A 19,690-nucleotide genomic window follows, 5' to 3' on the forward strand; every position below is an offset into this window, starting at 1 on the left:
AAAGCTGTGATTAAGTACATTGGGTGCTACTTTGTAGCAGGTTTTGTCCTGTTGTCAAAGTGGTAAAGAAGAAAGCAAGATAAAGTCTGACTGAAGCTGTCATTTTCTTCCTTCCTTTCACATTATGTTCTCAAAGCATTATCTCTTGGGTATCAGTGTCTGAAAGATAAAAGATAAAAAGCAACAATACACATTATCATTAACTTACAATTCTGAGCCAAGCCCTCAGTGATGTGAGTGTCACCTTGAGACATGGCATGCATTAAACTATGGCTGTTCTCATTTTATTTTATACTCCCCACTCCAATTTTTTGCCCACAGTCAATATTTAATAGAAAATAGTCAATGATAATTATATATTTTAAAATAACTAAAATAATGTAATTGGATTGTTTGTAACTCAAGGGATAAATGCCTGAGGAGGTGGATGCTCCATTACCGTGATGTGCTTATTTTACATTGTACAACACACCTGTATCAAAATATCCCATGTTCTCCATGAATATGCATACCAATTATGTACCCAGAAAAATTTTTAAAAAATAGTTTATTAATTTTTAATTTAGACATATGTGAATGAATGTATTATTATGCTTTATCTGATTTTTCTTATAACTTACTTTTAGGAACATTAGAAAATAAAACCAGCAAAATAGCCAGTTTCTTACATTTCTATATTCTTAGCAGGAAAGGAAAAAAGCCTTTGAAAATTGAGGTGGTGCCTTTGAATGAAAGAAGGCTGAGTACTTCGTGACTTGGAATCAATCACCTATGATCAGAAAAGTAAAAGAAAGCAGAAATATGTTTTTACTATACCCCCTTTCATTGATTCCTTGTAATATCATGAAGGAATCTTATTTCTCTTCTGAATCCTGTTTCATAAACAAATTTTGTCTGAATTCAAGTTAACCCACTTATGCTTTGAGAAGTAAAGTTATTACCTAAAGGCAGGTAGTTCATAGGTACATATATAATCTTCCTAAAATAGTATTGAAAAATACGTTCAGCAAGTTCAAATGCATATTCTAAAGTCTTTCTCCAGTACCGAGGACAGTTCTCCATACTAGGTAGGGGGCCTACCACTTAAATGGAGTCAGGTGGCCACAGAACACATGGTAAGTTGGAGAACAGAAGGGTTTTGGTGATGCTGTTATCAATAGATAGTTACAGTTGCTTTTATCTCTCTCCCTCCTACTCCTTAGGTGACTCCTATAGCAGCAGCCCAGACAGCACACCTATGGGGAGCATTGAGTCACTCTCTTCTCATTCCTCTGAACAAAATAGCACTACAAAGTCAGCTTCCTGCCAGCCCAGGGAGAAATCTGGAGGGATTCCTTGGATTGCAACCCCGTCATCTTCCAATGGACAGAAAAGCCTTGGTCTCTGGACAACTAGTCCTGAATCAAGTTCTAGAGAAGATGCTACCAAGACAGATGCAGAATCAGATTGCCAGAGTGTTGCTTCGGTCACTAGCCCAGGAGATGTTTCCCCACCCATAGACCTAGTCAAGAAAGGGCCTTATGGGCTTTCAGGACTGAAAAGAGCTTCTGCTTCTTCTCTCAGATCCATCTCTGCAGTTGAAGGTAAGGCAGAATGGAACTTGTACAAGATGTCATTGTCTCAGTGTCCCTTTGCTGGATTATTTAGCATGGTTAAGCAGGGATAAAGTTAATGGTGGAGAAACAAATGATGCTTATCTACTTTGTTCCTGTGCTTGGATTTTACAACCTAGGCACTGTGACATTTTTCCTGAATCTTTCCGTGTCTGTGAAGTGATGTCTTTGTAATTACCGTAGATTTTGATCTCCCCGAGTGATGGGTTGCTGTGCTCAAAGAACATTCTGTACCTTCCCATTTGGGCCCAGAGAAAAATGCTTCCTTTTGTTATGCACATGTACTGTGCTACTGCTATTATGTTGTCTAATAGCACCTTACCTATTTTCTTGGGCTTTCTTTTTAGGAAACAAGAGCTACAGTGGATCTATTCAAAGCTTAACTTCTGTAGGTTCCAAGGAGACACCCAAAGCTTCACCAAACCCAGACCTGCCTCCAAAAATGTGCAGGAGACTAAGACTAGACACTGCCTCAAGCAATGGCTATCAGCGTCCTGGCTCAGTGTAAGTGAGCGTTTGTATATTTGCTGTGTCTCCCAGGGATACAGAGAGGAGCTGAGTGTTTCTGAAGAACTCTTGGGAATCCCACAAGTTGAATATGTTGGGAATACTTTATCTATAGAGTGGGTACAGTCCACTTCTGTAAGACTCTTTTCTGTTCTATGAGTGATGTGGAAGTCTTTGGATGTGTACAGAATCTTACAGGGCAGCACTTCAAACACTTTCCTTTGAAGCAGAGCTATGACTTAATTCGAGGAAAAGAAAATTGATGTATAATACAGTAGTTATAAGCTTTGGAACTAAAAGTGTTCCTGGTAAAAGCTAAATATCCATCTCTCAGCTGAAGAGACTGCCACACATTGACTATAAACCAGGTCCCTGCTCTCCTCACTGTTTTAAAGCAGTGTCTTTCTCCCTTCTATCCTACACCCCCATATCTGAGTCCTCACTGATTTAAACCAGCTAGTAGAGAATGAGGAATATGAAAAGCAAAAGGGGGTACTTCTCACCGAAGGAAATGATGCAGAAGTGTAAAGGCTGATAGGAGAAGGGTACATAGACATGAATAGAAAGTGGGTGAACAAGAACAATGGAAACTTGGCTAAACAAGTAAGCAAAATCTAGAAATAAAAAGTTTCTCTCCCTTTCATTTTGTTTTCCTGACATTTGCTGAGAATTTCCTAATGCTATCTGAGCCATTACTGGATGTCTTTACATGAGTTATCTCTTTTAAGGTCTGCAGTGTCCTTTTGAAATGGGTAGTATAAACCACATTTTAGAGATGATGGGAACTGATGCTTTCTACCGTTTCCAACCTAGGGTTCTCTGACTTCAATTCTGTGCTCCTTCTATTTTACCATCTCCATTTTTAACATGATGGCATTCTTCCTGACATTTTAATTATTCATTAAAAGTCCAGTAAGACATTTTACTAAGCCTGTTTCTATAGGAACTGTGTCATAAATTCATTAGTTCATCCTTTTCTCTGACAAGAACCTTTTGGTCGCAGAGCATGTTCAATGTACGCTATCTCCTTTGGTTGGAAATCCAGTCACAGTGGTATAGGCAAATATATTTGTCAATGTGTCTACTCCCTACTGTGTGTAGTTTTACCCATTAAGGGAAAGAAATGTTAAGCCAATGTATCAGGGAAGATGAGAGAATATAAACTCCATTCTTTGTGGAGGAAAGAGAAGAGCTTCTGTTTGTGATTGTCAGGATAAAGTAGAAATTCAAATGAGGAAAGCGTGTGTTCTATATTAGGTGTAAAATGATCTTTGAGATAATCAAATGACTTGGCTCTGGGAGAAGAGTTTGTCAATTAGAGAAATAAGATAGATTTTTTTTTTAATCTAGCTTAGAAGATCAAGGAATTTTATAGAGTCTTCCAGTAAATATAGAAACCCTTTCAATTCTTTTCAGTCATGCCCGATAGTCTTGCCTGTTCAATTAGAACATACCTGCCTGCCCTACCCTTCATGATTTGAAACAAGATGGAAACCACAGACTTGTTTATTGGCCATATTTTCAGAGTTTGCCCTTTTCACTTTACAGACGTATGTTCACGTATAAAAAAATACATCAATAGTGTTATAATTAGTGTTTTCGTAGCTAAAAGAATGAACAACGGTTCTTTTGTCATGTTGATTTGATTCTTTGCATCTTCACTTGTGGCTCCACAGGAGTTAATAGCGTGCTGCTGGGAGCAGAGTAGAGAGAAAATGTTCCTTTTACTGCTCCCATGGTTTTCTGAGATAAAAAGGATGAGGACAGTGAGATCCCCAGAGGAAGTAGCTGTAGGTTTATTACAGTCTGGCACTCTGTAAGCTGGAGCTTAGATCTAAAAGTCTCATTGATATTAAAGGTTAAAACAATTAAAATTCCCTTCCAATGTTGGCAATGGTTGACAACCATTTTTTGTCTTGTTTAACTGGTAATCCTGAATTTCACTTTGAGCAGAACGAGTGTGATTGACTTCATAAAACTTGCATTTTAAATCATTTTTCAGAGTGGCAGCAAAAGCTCAACTGTTTGAAAATGTTGGTTCACCTAAGCCAGTTTCTTCTGGGCGGTAAGTTCTCAAAACCCTTAAATGCATCTAAAAAAAAAGTGGTGACATTGTTGCTTTGTATTGACATGACACTCTCTGTGACAGCTCCGCCTCTTCCGTTATGCAGGTGGTCAAATTTAAGTCCACTGGCCCTTCACAGGAAGTCATGCCTGTAAACAGCATTTTCATCTCAGATTGTGATAGTGATGTCTCATTTGCTGAAATCTTCACAGAAGAAGGGCTCTAAACACACACATTTCCTAGGAGATAAAAATTGCTATAATCCTTTGTACATCTTTGATGGCAATCATTTTAGGAACACTTTTCAAAAGCATGTTCTTGATTTTTAAAAGTTATATAACTTTTTCTGGAGGAATCATCATGGACATCCATGAAATATATGGTTATTCTTAAGGAACACTGAGATGTTGTAGAGTTAATTGCCCAAGGAGACTTTGTTTTTAGAGTACATAATTTCATTAGGGGTTCTCAGATTTTACACTCCGTTCCATTATTAAAAGGATATGAGTTGTTACATCTTGCTTCTACTAATGTGCTTGCTTCTAAAGTTCCCTCTTTACTCTTCTTGCTTTCAAATTTATTATTCTGATCTACAGTGGGCTTTGGTTTTTAATATGAATAATGGAATTTCATAAAGGCAGGAGCTTTTCATTATTACTATTATTATTTTATTATCAGCTGCTAGTACAGGTAGGAGACACACAATGTCTATTGTTGAAAGAGCATATAAATGAGAGATCTTGAATAACAAACCTTGATTTTTCCTTTAGATGTACCAAGACATTTTCAAGCCCCCCCATGTCTGGCTAATTGAGGCTGTGAAGTAAAGGAATCACAGATATTGTTGTATAGTTGTTGTGTAGTTCCTCTAAAAGTTGTATAGTTCCTCTAAAAGTTATTTAACCAAAGAATTTTTATCAACCTGTAAAAGTATGTGGACTTTTTCAGCAAACATTTATAAAGTACCTATACAGTACTGGGCATGGGATAGTTATTAAGGATAACAATAACCTTCAAATTCTTTTTGGTTTGTTCAAAGCCCAGTGAGGGCCCTCAGGTATTAGGTTTTTTTAACTGCATGGAGTAGAGCCACTTTGATCTCTTCCTAGAATAATGGTCAGTGCCTAGTATTTAAATAGCTGAGCCAAGAGCACGTGCACCTTAACTCTGTCAGCAGCGACTTTATCTTCTTCCTTTTGACCAAGGTGTGGTGAAAACTAAGCCCCATGCATGTCACAGCAGACATCATTGCTCTGAGATTGTCTTGATTTTTAGGCCTTAGTGTAAGGGATTTAACCTCGCTACTTCTTCTGTTATGCTACACAGTTGAATTGCTCACTAGATGGAGCCCTTTCATTAGAAAGCTCTAAAAAGTCAGCCTGTTAAGTAAAAACTTAAGTGATCAAAATCAAAGAGGTAATCTCCCTAGACCTTTAAGAAAACAATCTATGGATGAAGTAAATCAGAAAGCCATCATATAATAAAAATACACTCAGATGTTCAACAGTCAAATCATACTTCTTCTTTTTCTTCTTCTTTTTTTGTTTTTTTGAGACAGAGTCTCACTCTGTCACCAGGCTGGAGTGCAGTGGCGTGATCTTGGCTCACTGCAACCTCTGCCTTCCAGGTTCAAGTGATTCTCCTGCCTCAGCCTCCTGAGTAGCTGAGACTACAGGTGCCCACCACCATGCCCAGCTAATTTTTGTAATTTTAGTAGAGACGGAGTTTCACCAGGTTGGCCAGGTTGTTCTTGAACTCCTGACCTCAGGTGATCCACCCGCCTCAGCCTCCCAAAGTGCTGGGATTACAGGCTTGAGCCACTGCGCCTGGCCAATTCATACTTCTTTAATATGTTTTTACATTCTGAATACTCTAAATCAACTTTTAATGGGCATCAGCATAAACTTAGAGCTCACTCAGCTCTACCTTCAGAGTCACAGCCTGTCCATTCACAGTACTTGCGATTTATGTCACAACTTTTCACTGAGATAGGCACAGGGGAACATGAATGAACTTTAGGTCAGACAGACCCTAGTTCAAATTTTTAGTTCACCACTTTCTAGTTCATGTAACCTCAGAGTTAGCAATTTTGGGGAATCGATTTTCTGTTTCCATACAATGAAGATCATAATTCTCAGCTTGCCACATTGTTGGGAATATACGCAATACTGTGTTTGAACATGACAGGTGCTCTGTAGATGGTTTCTACATTAATAACTATTATTATAATTATTGTTGAAACTGCTTGCCTAAGACAGTCAAGCCTCTGATTAATATATTAGTGGTATTTAAACACTAACTCTTAACAGTTACCTGATATTCTTTTGTACTCTTAAATAAAATTGAACAACTCATAGAAGTTGAGGGAATTTCCCTGACCCTCTACAATGCCTGTCTCATTTTTGTTTTTTCCTAAGGAGCTCAAGGTTACCCTTGAATTAGACCTTGAAAGAGATAGAAAGAGTAGAGGCAGTAGGAAGACTAGCCATATTTGGGAAAGAGACCAGTTGGGAGATTTTAGTGGATGGCCTCGAGCAACAGAAAAGTAACCCCTCTGGCATTGCCACAGGCACTGCAGGTCATTGAACACATGAGTGATCTAATCAGTGATGCACCAGAACAGATCATTTTCCAGGAGATTGTGAAGGGGAGAGAGCAGTCAACCATTTAGGATGGAACTGGTAAGATTTAAAAGGCCTGAATCAGGAAAGTAGCAAAGGGATGAAAAGCTCTAAGGAGATTTTTATGGGTAGGATCAGGATTGGACTACTGTTTTGATACTAGGAGTAGGGGACAGGAAAAGAAGTTTCCAAGTCTCTGAGACAGTGTTGGAAAGAATGGTGGTTTAGCTTCTGATCTTAGCTTGTGCGTATGTAGGAGGAAGGGAAAATTTTGGCCATAGGGTTTGGGGAGGCTGTGAGGGCCAATGAGAGGCAGTTAGAAAAGTGCAGCTAGAACCAGGAGCGAGCATGGAGTTTGATGCCATTTAAGAAACTTCTACACAGCAATTACACTGTATAGGTGAAAGGGAGGGTACCTAGCAAGGGGGCTTACTAAATGAAAAAGAACAAATGGCCAAGCATTGGTCTTTTGGGAATGGTTTTATTTAAGGTTCAGAAAAAGAAGAATGGACAGGATGAGAAAGCTTGGCCAACAGTGGTAGAAGCTGCAAAACAATGATTTAGGAGATCAGGAGAGGACACTGGTTTTAACTCCTAAGACATCATTGGAGATCAGTAAGAAAGCAAGTTCACTGGAATGGGAGGGGCCATGCCGTAAGACTTGTTAAAATGAAGATTCCAGGGTTTTGCCATAGACCTTATAAACCACAATGTCCAAGACGGAGGCCTCGGGAAGCTGCATTTTTGTCAGCCTCCCCAAGTGATTCTTATGTACGTGAAAGTTTGAGAACCTTTAGAATAGAGAAAAATGTCATAGTGCCCGGCACAGCCTTAAGCACACATTGGTTATTTACAATTGTTTTCCTTAACCTATAAAATCCCTTTAAGAGCCAAATGTCGCTAGGCGGTGTCTTACCATTATAAAGGCATGTGGAAAATAGTATCCTTAAAACCTTCACCTGGGTCTCAGTTATACTCAGCAGAGATCCACTTTACAGTGGTATAATCAGGCAATCGATACAAATATGCTTTGAAGGTTGAATTGAGAATTAAAAGCATAGATTGAGAATTGAGTGTCTGGTTCATTATAAACAATCAAGTGTTTCTGTTCTCAAATTTTAAAAGACAGATATTTTGCTTAAAATTACAAAGGACAAAAAGCTCCACAAAGTTTTCTTGCCCAGTGAGTCTGAGTTTTCATAAGGCTATAAATCACTGGTTTAGAGCACAGTTACATATGTAAGACACACACAGGATGCAGAAATCACCATAACACATATAAGCAAAAAAAAAAAAAAAAAAAAAAAAAAAGTGATGTTTAAAATAATAATTTAATGATTTTCCTTTAGAAAATGTGAAAACTAATGAAGAAGTATGTTAAAACCACTTATAATTTCATCACCTGAAGAAAACTGTTAAAATTTGGTGCACAGCCTTCAATCTCCTCTGTGGCAGTGGTTCTCAAACTTCTTGATCTCACAACACCTTTATAAACTTTTAAAAGATCATTAAGGATCTCCAAAGGGCTTCTGTTTTTATGGATTATATTTATTGATATTTACTGTATTAGAAATTCAAACAGAACATTTTAAAATACGTATTTATTGAAAATAAGAATAAGCCTATGACATATTAGCACAAATAACATAATTTTGATGAAAAATGATATTTTCCAAAAGAGTTGAACTGTTTTACATTTTTTCAAATATCTTTAATACCTCACGTAATACAAAATAAATGAATTGTCATATACATTCCATTAGCTTCAGAGCAATGATACCTTAGGCTCCTGCCTGCCACTCTATCTCCCCTCCACAGGGTCTCTTGACCACGCTTTTGAAAACTACTCCTCCGTGATAAACACACAGAAAAGGACACATGGGTGGGGATGCGGGGACGGTAGAGGAGTTCACTGTATTGTTGCTATCATAGTGCCCAACACACAATAGATGCTCAATAAAATTGTTGAATAAGTAAATAAAATATACATTTTTAACATAAAAAATACTTTGCTACTCACTTTTCCACTTCATTTTCAATGGAGTTGCAATATGCATGTCTTTGACACAAGCAGCTTTAACTCTACAGGCTCAGGTGGAAGTTTTTAGCATTGAGGCGTTCAGTATTACTTATATATTTAAGCTGGAAACAGCCAGTGTTTGTTGGCTGTTTCAGATTGTTTCATTAAAAAAAATCTGTGAAAAGAACATGTAATTAATGTTAAGAAATCTGTAACTAGGCTGAGCACAGTGGCTCACTCCTGTAATCACAGCACTTTGGGAGGCCAAGGCGGGTGGACCACTTGAGCCCAGGGATTTGAAACCCTGTCTCTACAAAAAATACAAAACATTAATTGTGACGGTGGTGTGCACCTAATAGTCCCAGCTGCCTGGGAGGCTAAGATGGGAAGATCACCTGAGGTTAGGAAGTCAAGACTGCAGTGAGCCTTGATTGGCCTGAGCAACGGAGTGAGACCCTGTCTCAAAAAAAAAAAAAAAAATAATAAAGCGAAAGAAAGAAAAAAAATCTCCAACTAGGGCCCAAGAAACAAATGCAGTGTTTCTTGGTAAACTGTCATGGGCAATTTAGGATTCTTGCCAAGAATAAATTTGTAAACTTTTTGTCTTACGCATTAACATCGTTTCATAGCATGAGTTCTTCAATAGCATTATCTATAGTTGCTGCATAATACTTCACTAGATTGGTGTGCTCTAATTTATTTTTTAAGTTCTCTACTGATGAATACTTAAGATTGTTGTGATTTTTTTTAATTTCCACTTTTATATATAGTATTGCTTTAGTATCTTTCTACCTCCGTGCACTCCTACTCCCTTCAGAAGTGAAACTGTCAATAGCATACAAAATGTGTGTATTTCTCATTGTCAAACAGGCCTCTGGAAGACACTGTATCAATTTTGGTGAATGTTTTAAAATTTCTTTTATGTTTAAGATAAGCACTGGTAAATTTTGCACACTGACCCAGTCAAACTTTTGTAAATTTACTCATTAAATGCATTAGGCAGCATTTAGCATGAGGAATGAGGTTTGTGGGCAGATCATTTTCCCAATGATAAGGGAAGAAATGGCTTTCAGGACTGTGCGATTACCTCACTCTCCCAAGCAGTAAGAGGCAGGATTTTCAAAATCTTTTTCAAAGAGAGATTAGAATCTTCTGAAGAGAGAGACAATAGGTGACAGTGTTATTTTCACATCCTCTTCAATACACCAAGACAGTAAAAGAGGAAGCATTAGCACCTGAGGAAACTTCACTGTTACAGAGTCTACATTAAATCATCAAAGCTCTCTGCAGAGTTAACACCTGCAGTTATAGCTCTCAGCAGAAGAAAATTCCGTCTAGTCAGTGCACAGATAATTGAAAAGTCATGACAGGTAGTATTTTGTGCTGTGTGGTTTTGATGCATTTAACAATATGTATGTCTTTATTTAGTGATGATAATTATTCTGTATGCTTTTCCCCTTCCTCAACCAGTCCCACAAAATACTATAAATACAAATAAGGAGACCATATATGTCTAAAATATTAATTACAAGATTTGGGGTACATTTTAAAGTATAGTTTTGAAAATTAGGCCATTGTAAGGAATATTATAATCACTTCTACAACTTTGGAGTTTGTTTCCTTATAGATCTCTTTATAATTTATCTTAATGATTCAAAGAAAGATGGACTTATTTTTACTGGAGGAAGCTGTTGCTATTAGAAAATGTGATTTTTTGCAAAAATCTTTCCTTTTTTTTTTTTAGGAAAATGGTTCTGCAGTCCTCAGTAATATCCTGATCAAATCAAATGGTTATAGTTGGCTAGAAGATTTATAGGGAAAACGTTTATATTCTACTTGAGACCACTATAGTCTGATTCTTAGAAGTCTTCACATCCTGATAATGTTCTCACTTCCCACCTATATGCAACCATCACACCCACATGCATGTGTTCATGTGCGCACACACACAGTTCTTTAAAGTCCTGTCCTTCTCTGAGTGCCTCTACTTCCTCAGTTCTTCCTTAGACCATGTTTCACTGGGACGTTGTGCTGTGTGGGCTCAGGGTCACTCCCAAAGCTGCCCTGCTAGCAAGCTGTCTGAAAGTACAGCCTGAGCATCACCTCTGATGAAAAGACTGGAGGCAGGTCCAGAATTTTCCTCTCTACACTTTCCAATCTTCAGATAGTCTTTGGGAACCCCAGTTTAAATGGCTGGATCTCATTCTGGAAGTGTAGGGTTAAGACCCAGGGTTGAGCTCCAACAGGGAAATGAAATTATAATGTAATGCTGCTGCTTTGGGAGAGCTGTGGAGGAAAATACTGCTGATGCTGCCTTGCAGATATAGTGCTGGGACCCCAGGGAGGATAGATAAGGTGCCCTGAATCTTTAAAAAGACTCATCATATAGAAAATGAACCCAGAACATCTTTCCTTTTTCTTACTCATTCATTTAGCTAACATTTACTGAGTTACTACTAAGCATCAGACATTGTTCGTGGAGATTCCATTCTATCTAGGGGAGAAGATAAAAATATCAGCAATAATAACAAAATACCAGATACTAATACCATGCACACTTGAAGCAGGAAGATATGATAGTTCCCTGGGCAACTATTTCAGAGAGTATGATCAGAGAAGGCCTGACCTTCAGCAGAGCTCTTGAAATTTAAGATGAACTTGAAGGACATGGCCATGTGAAGATCAAGAGGAAAACATCTCAGGGCATGGACATAGCTGGCCTGAGGTGGGAGTGAGTTTGGCGTGTTTGAAGGAAAGAAAGAGGGCCATTGTGACTGGAGTCGAGTAGGTGAGCAGAGGCAGGGACACAAAGAGGCAGGGGAGACCACCCGGCACCTGACTGCATACAGTTTGTGGGCCAGAGTAGGAAGCCAGTTGAAGGGTTGTCAGGGAAGCAGTGTGATCTGATGGGCATTTTACAGCTGTCCTCTGGCTGCTCTATAGATAATGGATTGTAAGGGAATCGAGGTTCTAGGAAGCCAGGAAGCCATTCAGCCGACCAGGTTGGAAATGCTATTGTCTTGGACTCTGGTTGTGGAAGAGATGGTAAGTGCTTGGAGTTGGGATCAGTTGCAAGTCTTAAGGTCATTGAATGTTGCAGATTAAAGGAGACCTGCCTGGTGCCTTGATTAGCAGCCTCAGATGATGCCTTTTTATTGTTGGCTGAAATATTTTTGGATCATATCTCATATGTAATTCCTAAATTCTGACTTCACTTGAAAAAAAAAGGAAAAAAAGAGTCTCTGGGTATACTGAGCACAAATTTGCACTTAGTGACAGAGGCTGGGAGCTGAGTGGTTGGCTTCTCTTGTTAAGGATGGGTGTACTGTGGTTTGCAAAGCCTGCACCTGTCCCCATCACCTTCCTGATGGTGAAGCTATAGTTGGTTGCCATTTATCATCAACTTACCCTATTATTTTTCCTGTATCATTCCCAATCAACTTACTTACCATATTCTTTAAGCCTTTTAAGTTTTGGATCTCACCTCAGATAGTCTGAACATGAAAGTGGGGGAAAAAAGACTTTGGGGTTCCTAGGAATCTTGGTTTCTACATAGCTGTAAAAACAGCCTATTTAGCAAATTATTAAACAGTTAAATAATAGCAGTCTCTAAAACCAACCTATATTGTTATAAGCCAGGGGTTACCCTGGAGAGCATTGCCTAGAAACACAAGAAAGGTTTCTAGTGTGCTAGTAATCCTTGATTTCTTGATCTGGTAACATGATTGTGTTGAGTGGAAAAAGTACCGATGTACACTTATATATGCACTTTATGTGCATTATGTTCCAATTACAAGTAAAAATGAATAGCATTCTTAAAGAAGAGTTTTAAACACAGATGTCCTTAGGTTGAGTGTTGAGGTTTTGACAAGTTGTCTTGCTCTTTCAGCCAAGCCAAAGCCATGTACTCCTGTAAAGCAGAGCACAGCCATGAGCTTTCCTTCCCACAAGGAGCGATATTTTCTAATGGTAAGTATGTCACTTCCCTCTAAGTTTATCATCATGGGGAGGATGAAGGAATAGCATGGTGATATGAGTCTCAAGTAGAAGCCAGAAGCCTCAGATTCTATCCCAAGTCCTGCCTCTCATGACGGGCATGCATGAACACATCAAATCCCTCTGGGTGGCGTGCATCTGTAGTCCCAGCTGCTTAGGAGGGTAAGCCCAGCCCAACCCACAAAAAAAATAAATAAATAGGCTGGGCACGGTGACTCACGCCTGTAATCCCAGCACTTTGGAAGGCCAAGGCAGGCGGATCACGAGGTCAAGATATTGAGACCAGCCTGGCCAACATAGTGAAACCTCATCTCTACTAAAAAATACAAAAAACCAGCCAGGCGAGGTGGCGGGCGCCTGTAGTCCCAGCTACTCGGGAGGCTGAGGCAGGAGAATGGCCTTGAGGTGGAGGTTGCAGTGAGCCAAGATCGTGCCACTGCACTACAGCCTGGCGACAGAGCAAGACTCTGTGTCAAAAAAAATAAAAATAAAAATAAAAATAAAAATAAATAAATAAAAAATGTTAAAATTCCCTCTGGATTCATTCCTCCCCTGCAGGCATTTGTGTGTACGTGTCTGTTTGTACATGTGCGTGTGAGAGGGAGAGATGATTTCATTTGACTATGTGAATGCAAAGGACATTCCAACTTTGAAGGGCAGTGACATTGTTTTGTTTGGACATTTAAGTTGAGCGTATAGTTGGCCCTGTATATTCAAGGAGTTCTGCATGCACAATTTAACCAACTATGGATCAAAAAGGTCGGAAAATAAATAGATAAATAATAACACAAATTTTAAAAATATATAGTGTAACAACTATTTACATAGTTTTTACATTGTGAAAGGTATTACAAGTAATCTAGAAATGATTTAAAACATATAGGAGGATGTCTCTAGGGTATATGCAAAGATTACATCATTTTATATCAGGAACATGAGCATCCGCAGTTTCTGGTATCCACAAGAAGCCCTGGAACTAATCTCCCACAGATATTGAGGACTGACTGTGTGCGTACAATCTGATGTGGGACTTTAACCCATCTGTTTATATAATTATTTGACACAAATGTTGACCGAGTGCTGTTTATTTGTTTATTTTGCCAGTGTACCCATCAGTGGAACCAGGATGGTTAAAGGCAACTTATGAAGGCAAAACGGGACTAGTTCCAGAAAATTATGTTGTCTTCCTCTAATACTATTTAGTGGATGGCAGTATCTTCATGGTATCCATGGTAACGAATAAGTGCTATGATTTTATCTGACACAGATACACAGGGATCAGCCCACTAAGTGAAAACAGTCCATTTCTATCAGGTTCTTCACCAGCAGACTCTGTAGCTCCTTATTAATGGAAAAAAAGATCTAAATTGTTGGCCATTCTGTTTTGGTTGGTTTCTTACTTTAAAATATCTTGCTTCTGAAAAATGTACTTTTGGATAATATGTAACTCTCCACAATGTCTCTTCCATAGCAATTGTAGAGTTTCAAATACTGTATTAAATACTATAGTCCAGAAATTTGGAAACCAGAATCTGCTATATGGATTTTGAGATCTGTCCTTTACTGCCTGGCATTCTCTGAGGATCTCTGACATTATTAGTTAAAAATGTAATTTAAATTGTTCATTTATTGTTGTTTTTTTTTTTCTTAGAAATATATTGCTTTTATATATGATTGTTTTGCTGGTCCTAAACATTTCAAGGATGTAAGTCTTTAATATAACTTTATTTGTTTTCCAAGTAGATGATAATATTCAAAAGCAATAATGTATATGGTATCTATAAAGCAAGCAAAATTAAGTCATACACTGACTCCACTGTAAACAATCTGTCCAGAATTCCAGATACCTTCCATTGGTTTAGCACAGGGATCAGTGAACTTTTTCTGTAAAGGCCTGATAGCAAATATTTTTGTGGTGGGTTAAATTTGGCTCATGGGTTATAGTTTGCTGACCCCTAGTTTAGAGGGTGTATAAAACTATCTTCATAACTTTGAGAGTTTTATAAAATTTTACATTAAAATATACTGATAAATTATATGCACATATTTTCTACCAGTAGCATTGTAGTGGCATCACAGAAGAATATTTACCAATCATGGGAAAACTGTAAAACTAGAGTATCAAGGTGTACAACTTCACTTCCACTTGGAAGATTGTAAAGTGTCAAAATATTTTAATGATAATTTAATTTGGACTTTTGAAATGTTCTCCTACAAATGAAAAAGATGCTTGAAAACGTTACAAGGGAAGCTATGCCTTCTGAAGTCTATCCTTAGTTGAAACAGAAAATAAACACAAAGGTACAAGATCCTTAAATTACTTTGAACCACAGAGATTGAAATTGTTTTATGATCTTTAGCAGAAATCTGTCCATGATTTTCTTCTGTGCCTTTTAGTTTACAGTCTTTATTAGCAATTTCAGTCAATTTGTAGAGCATAGTAATAGGTATTTACTGTCCACTTATATATATATATATATCAGCATCTGGTCATGCACGAACCATTAATTCTATATTTCTATTCCAATAATTCTAATATATTATTTCTATAAATATAATATCTATATGTGGCAAAGAGCCTTTCTTCTCAAGATCCTGAAAAGCTGGTTACCTGACCTTTGAGTGCCACAGTCCTGACCTGCTAGTTCTTGACATCTTACTTCATATTACTTACATCATATTACTTCAGAGTTCCCTACTGTGCAGACTCTCAGGTATTCACTGTATAAAACTCTTTACATGTGATTATAATCTGTAATCTCTATCTCTTCTACTTTAAATTAATGTTTCTAGAATTAGTAGGTTAAATACACATATACACACACAACTATGCCTCAGAAAAGTTATGCTTTTACAAATAAAAAGAATAAGATTAGAATTAACAAGTAGAGAGAATAACCGTTGGCAGAGTCAGAATCAGAAATAAATATCAGTGAATCAAAAGAATGAAAAATATTCTGTAATAAAAATTAGCAATGTAATGTAAAAGTTTGATAAAAGACTATCTTTCTCTTTTACCTCTCACTGTTGACCTCTGTACACTGTAATACCGTGTGTTGCCGGATCTTCTTGGTCTAGGTCCTCGGTGACCTTAGTAGTAATAACAGCATTGCTGACACTCTAATTGCCCTCTGCTGGAACAGAAGGTAGTTTCCAATGTACCAGTCCCTTAGTCTATACGGCACCCTTGGTTTAAGCATGCTTGCCATCATCTGGTATCCTGCTAGATTAGAATCTCTTAAAAGCAAATTGGTTTTCTTTCAAAGACCAACTTGACTCCAAAGAGAGATTCAGAATCCAACTCCTCCTGCTGCTGCATAAAGAAAATCTCAACCTTCATTTTATTTGAACACAGACCAAAGTGTTCCTGCTTCTGAGTTGTCGAAAGCTAATTCTACGAATGTTCCATTCAGGTTTAAAGCTTTTTTACTGCATAGGACATGGATATGAAGCCTAACTCCTGTATCTGATGGCAAGACATATGTTGCAGCCACAGTACTGGCTATGGTCCCTTTGCTGAAACAAGCTACAGAAGCACTGATTCAAGTTGTGCTTGTGCTTGAAGTTTTAATCTTCCAGATTTGTGAGGATGGCTCTTTTTCCTTCATAATGGATTATATGTGTAAGCAAGTCATGGCCATATACTGGAGATAGGCTGAAGCTGCTTTTCCCTTAAAGTAAGTTTCCTACAGATAAGGTATTTATGAGCATTGAGAAAGTCAGGACATGTACTCTAAATCACACAGAATGTTAATTCCACTGGAAGGCAATGTCAGACATTGGAAGAGGATCACATTCAACTTCTAATAGTAGTTCAATAACAAAACCTTAGCTTTTTAGAAACAATGTGAAGATACATTAGAATTGCCACATCCATACCTTCGAAACATGCAACCTGTGCATCCCAATCACTGCTTACAGTATAATCAGTATGACAATGAGATTGAGGGGGTCTAAATTTAAGTTCATCATCTCCTGTGTTATGTGAAAATATCCCTCAGTAAAAAACATTTATGTATTTCACAGATGACTCTTTTGTTTTGCCATAACGCTACCAAGTTTATGGAAACTAGTCAACTGAAGGATTTTTCTGTTGTGTTATGTGTAAATATCTGAACAGTAAAATCATCTTTGTATTCCTGTAACGTTCATGAAGTATGAGGAAGCACATTTCTCCTTGTTTGATGTGAGTGGTTTTGCTTGTTGCGGGGGTTGCCTGTGCTTTGTAACTTCCATGAACACAACCAGGTTTCTCAACAATGATTTGTCTGCTGACTGTTTTCAGAGATAGTGGAGGAAAAAAAATGTGCCTTAAAACCCCAACTTATCTAGGTTTCCAAGTAGGAAAAATAAAGATACATATGACTTTTATTATTATTCTATGATAATTAGCTTTATATAATGTGGCATCCTTCTTAAAAATTCACTATGTTGTGAGGCAAACAGATTTCTTACCATAATCTGGTGTACCCTGCTCACCTTCTCACTCCTAGCACCATTCTTCTGGTCTGTGTTGAAAAGGGCATCATTCATGTGGTTTCGGTTTAGAAGAGTCCCTCAGAGCTTTCCCTCTAGCAATTTCAAATTGTACTAATACCTTAAATTATGTATTCAAGATGCCTTCTTTAGCATTTAGAACCCCAGCTAGACTTATACTTTGACTAAAGCCAGAGGCAGACCAATTTAGGGAACAGATTTTGTTCTTTGGTTTTATGATACATTTGTAATTCACAGCTGTTAGCATGACCTCACATCACTGCATAGGACCCTGAAATCATATCTCCTGGTCAGGTCACGAAAAAGAACAGAGGCTTGACTATTGTCCAGAAGTTACTTCCCTCTTGACTAAAGGTTTCTCCATAGGGTAGACATTGCTATTTAACTTTGCCTCCTACCCTTTTTTGTTAACCTTCCAAAATCAAAACACTTTTAAGAAACAAAGATAATTTTCTGAACAGTCTGTGTCCTGCCTGTCTCCTGTTGATTCACAGATAGAATATCAAGTATTCATCAACTAGTCTCAATTTCCTGAACACATTCACTGTATCCCTCGTTGTCACCATTATCCCCCTGCTTCAAAATGTGCCGGTTCCACTTGGTAATAACCTTCGGAAAACTCAGGTTTATGAATGATGTGGACTTTTAGAGGATCAAATCAATAAATTGGATTTGAGGGCAGCCGCGCTCACTGTTTTAAATAAAGAGTCTTACATAAGAATGTTGACAGCATTCACAGTAAGCCATTGGCAGAAAATTGATCTGCATGTCCTAGACCAATGTTTAGAAGGTGTTCTATGGTTTAGGGAGCCCAGCCTGTCATTCCTTTTCCTTTTGGCACTCATGAGAGAGATACCAAGTTCAGTGTGAATTTTTCTTGGTGCTGTGTGGAGAAATGGAGTCTGTGTGATTACTGAAGAGTCCCAAAAGGCAGAGATCATTTTCATTTATTGCCATCATAAATATTCTTCACCATTCAAGATGCTTGTGTACAGGGCTACTTGGCAAACTTAAATATTCTTCACCATTCAAGATGCTTGTGTACAGGGCTACTTGGCAAACTAAAGTGTTGGAGGAGGCAGGGGCTGAAGGTATCAAAACCTCCTCAGTAGGATAACCACTTTCTCCCCTTTGGACCATCTGCCATCTTTCCCCAGTGTTTCCCATGGTGTTTTTGCATCCAGAGTTGACAGCAACTCAATTTTGCCTTGAATTTACTCAGTCTTATAGATTAAAAGTGTGCATTTTATGTAAAAATGCATTTTATATAAAAATATATGGCTACATATACATATATATATGAAACGCACACTTTTAATCTCTATATGGCAGCATTTTTGAGGTTTTATATCTGTCAATGCACCCTCAACTGCCTCCTTTTTGCAGAGAATGATCCCCACAAGAACTGGTCTAAGAACACTGTCTGCACATGGTTTATACTTAAAATCCAAGATACCACCACATAACAAAGGTTGGGATTTTTCAAAGTCCTTCATTTCTGAGCTGAAACCTTAACAAATAGGGAATTTGGCAGGGAAGACACCTGGGTTTTGAATTCACAATCCTATTTATATACTGTTAAAATTTGAGGTACTGTAGTTTATATAAAAGTCAGATGTTTAGATATTATATTTCAGTACTAGGAGCTTCTTTGCAGTCATTAACTTGACAAATTAAGTAATAAATATAAAAGTGATTGTCCATAAATTATCATTGAATTTTTTGTTTATTTTGCAGTGTTTCTGTATTTATCTGCACTTTGTGTATATAGACACACGTACATGTGCCAACATGTAAATAACTTCATGTTTATTCCTAATCTGAATTGCTACAGTATTTTTAATGTATGGTTACACTGTGTTTTAAATTACTTTAAAAATAAACTTTGTAAGCATATTTTAATTTAGTCTTTGTACTTGAAGACCCACTGTGTTGGAGGGCAATTCTCTTGGCTTTATGTAGAGAAAAAACAAGGTTTCTGGTACTGTGAGTGATCACTTTGATATGGCTAAATCATAGCAGAATTTGGTGACCTTCTCCTCCCAAATTGGTATTCTGCAAGCTTTGGAAAATGTTAATGTTGATAACCTATTAATAATGCAGGTATCCACGAAGGGGAGAGGGAAATGGGTGACATACAAAATACTAAATATAACAAGCACACAAGCTTACCTGAAAATATATGTTTGTAAAAGTTTCCAAGTGTACTGTGAATGAAATATCAGCGTACACATTCTTCCCATCCATTTTTATTAGTTTTATGACCCTCTTGGTCATGACTTGACTTCTAGGTAAAACTTTGCTTCGCTGCATCAAAAAAAGAGAATCGTGTATTTCTTTTGCATTGCTCCATGGATTATCAGAGTGCAGC

General features: G+C 37.7%; 1 protein-coding gene across 1 annotated transcript in view; it reads left to right on the top strand.

Moving 5' to 3' along the window:
- ARHGAP42 (Rho GTPase activating protein 42) overlaps window positions 1–19,221 on the top strand; it is a 332,212-nt gene extending 312,991 nt beyond the window's left edge. The window contains exons 20-24 of the mRNA XM_010358477.2: window positions 1,203–1,583; window positions 1,961–2,117; window positions 4,123–4,185; window positions 12,716–12,795; window positions 13,927–19,221. Of these exons, the coding sequence (XP_010356779.1) occupies window positions 1,203–1,583; window positions 1,961–2,117; window positions 4,123–4,185; window positions 12,716–12,795; window positions 13,927–14,015 (770 nt within the window). The 3' untranslated portion in view covers window positions 14,016–19,221. The remainder of the gene's footprint in view (window positions 1–1,202; window positions 1,584–1,960; window positions 2,118–4,122; window positions 4,186–12,715; window positions 12,796–13,926) is intronic.
- The last annotated feature ends 469 nt before the right edge of the window (window positions 19,222–19,690 follow it).

Source organism: Rhinopithecus roxellana, chromosome 15 (genome assembly GCF_007565055.1).
Source record: "Rhinopithecus roxellana isolate Shanxi Qingling chromosome 15, ASM756505v1, whole genome shotgun sequence".
Lineage (NCBI taxonomy): Eukaryota > Metazoa > Chordata > Mammalia > Primates > Cercopithecidae > Rhinopithecus > Rhinopithecus roxellana.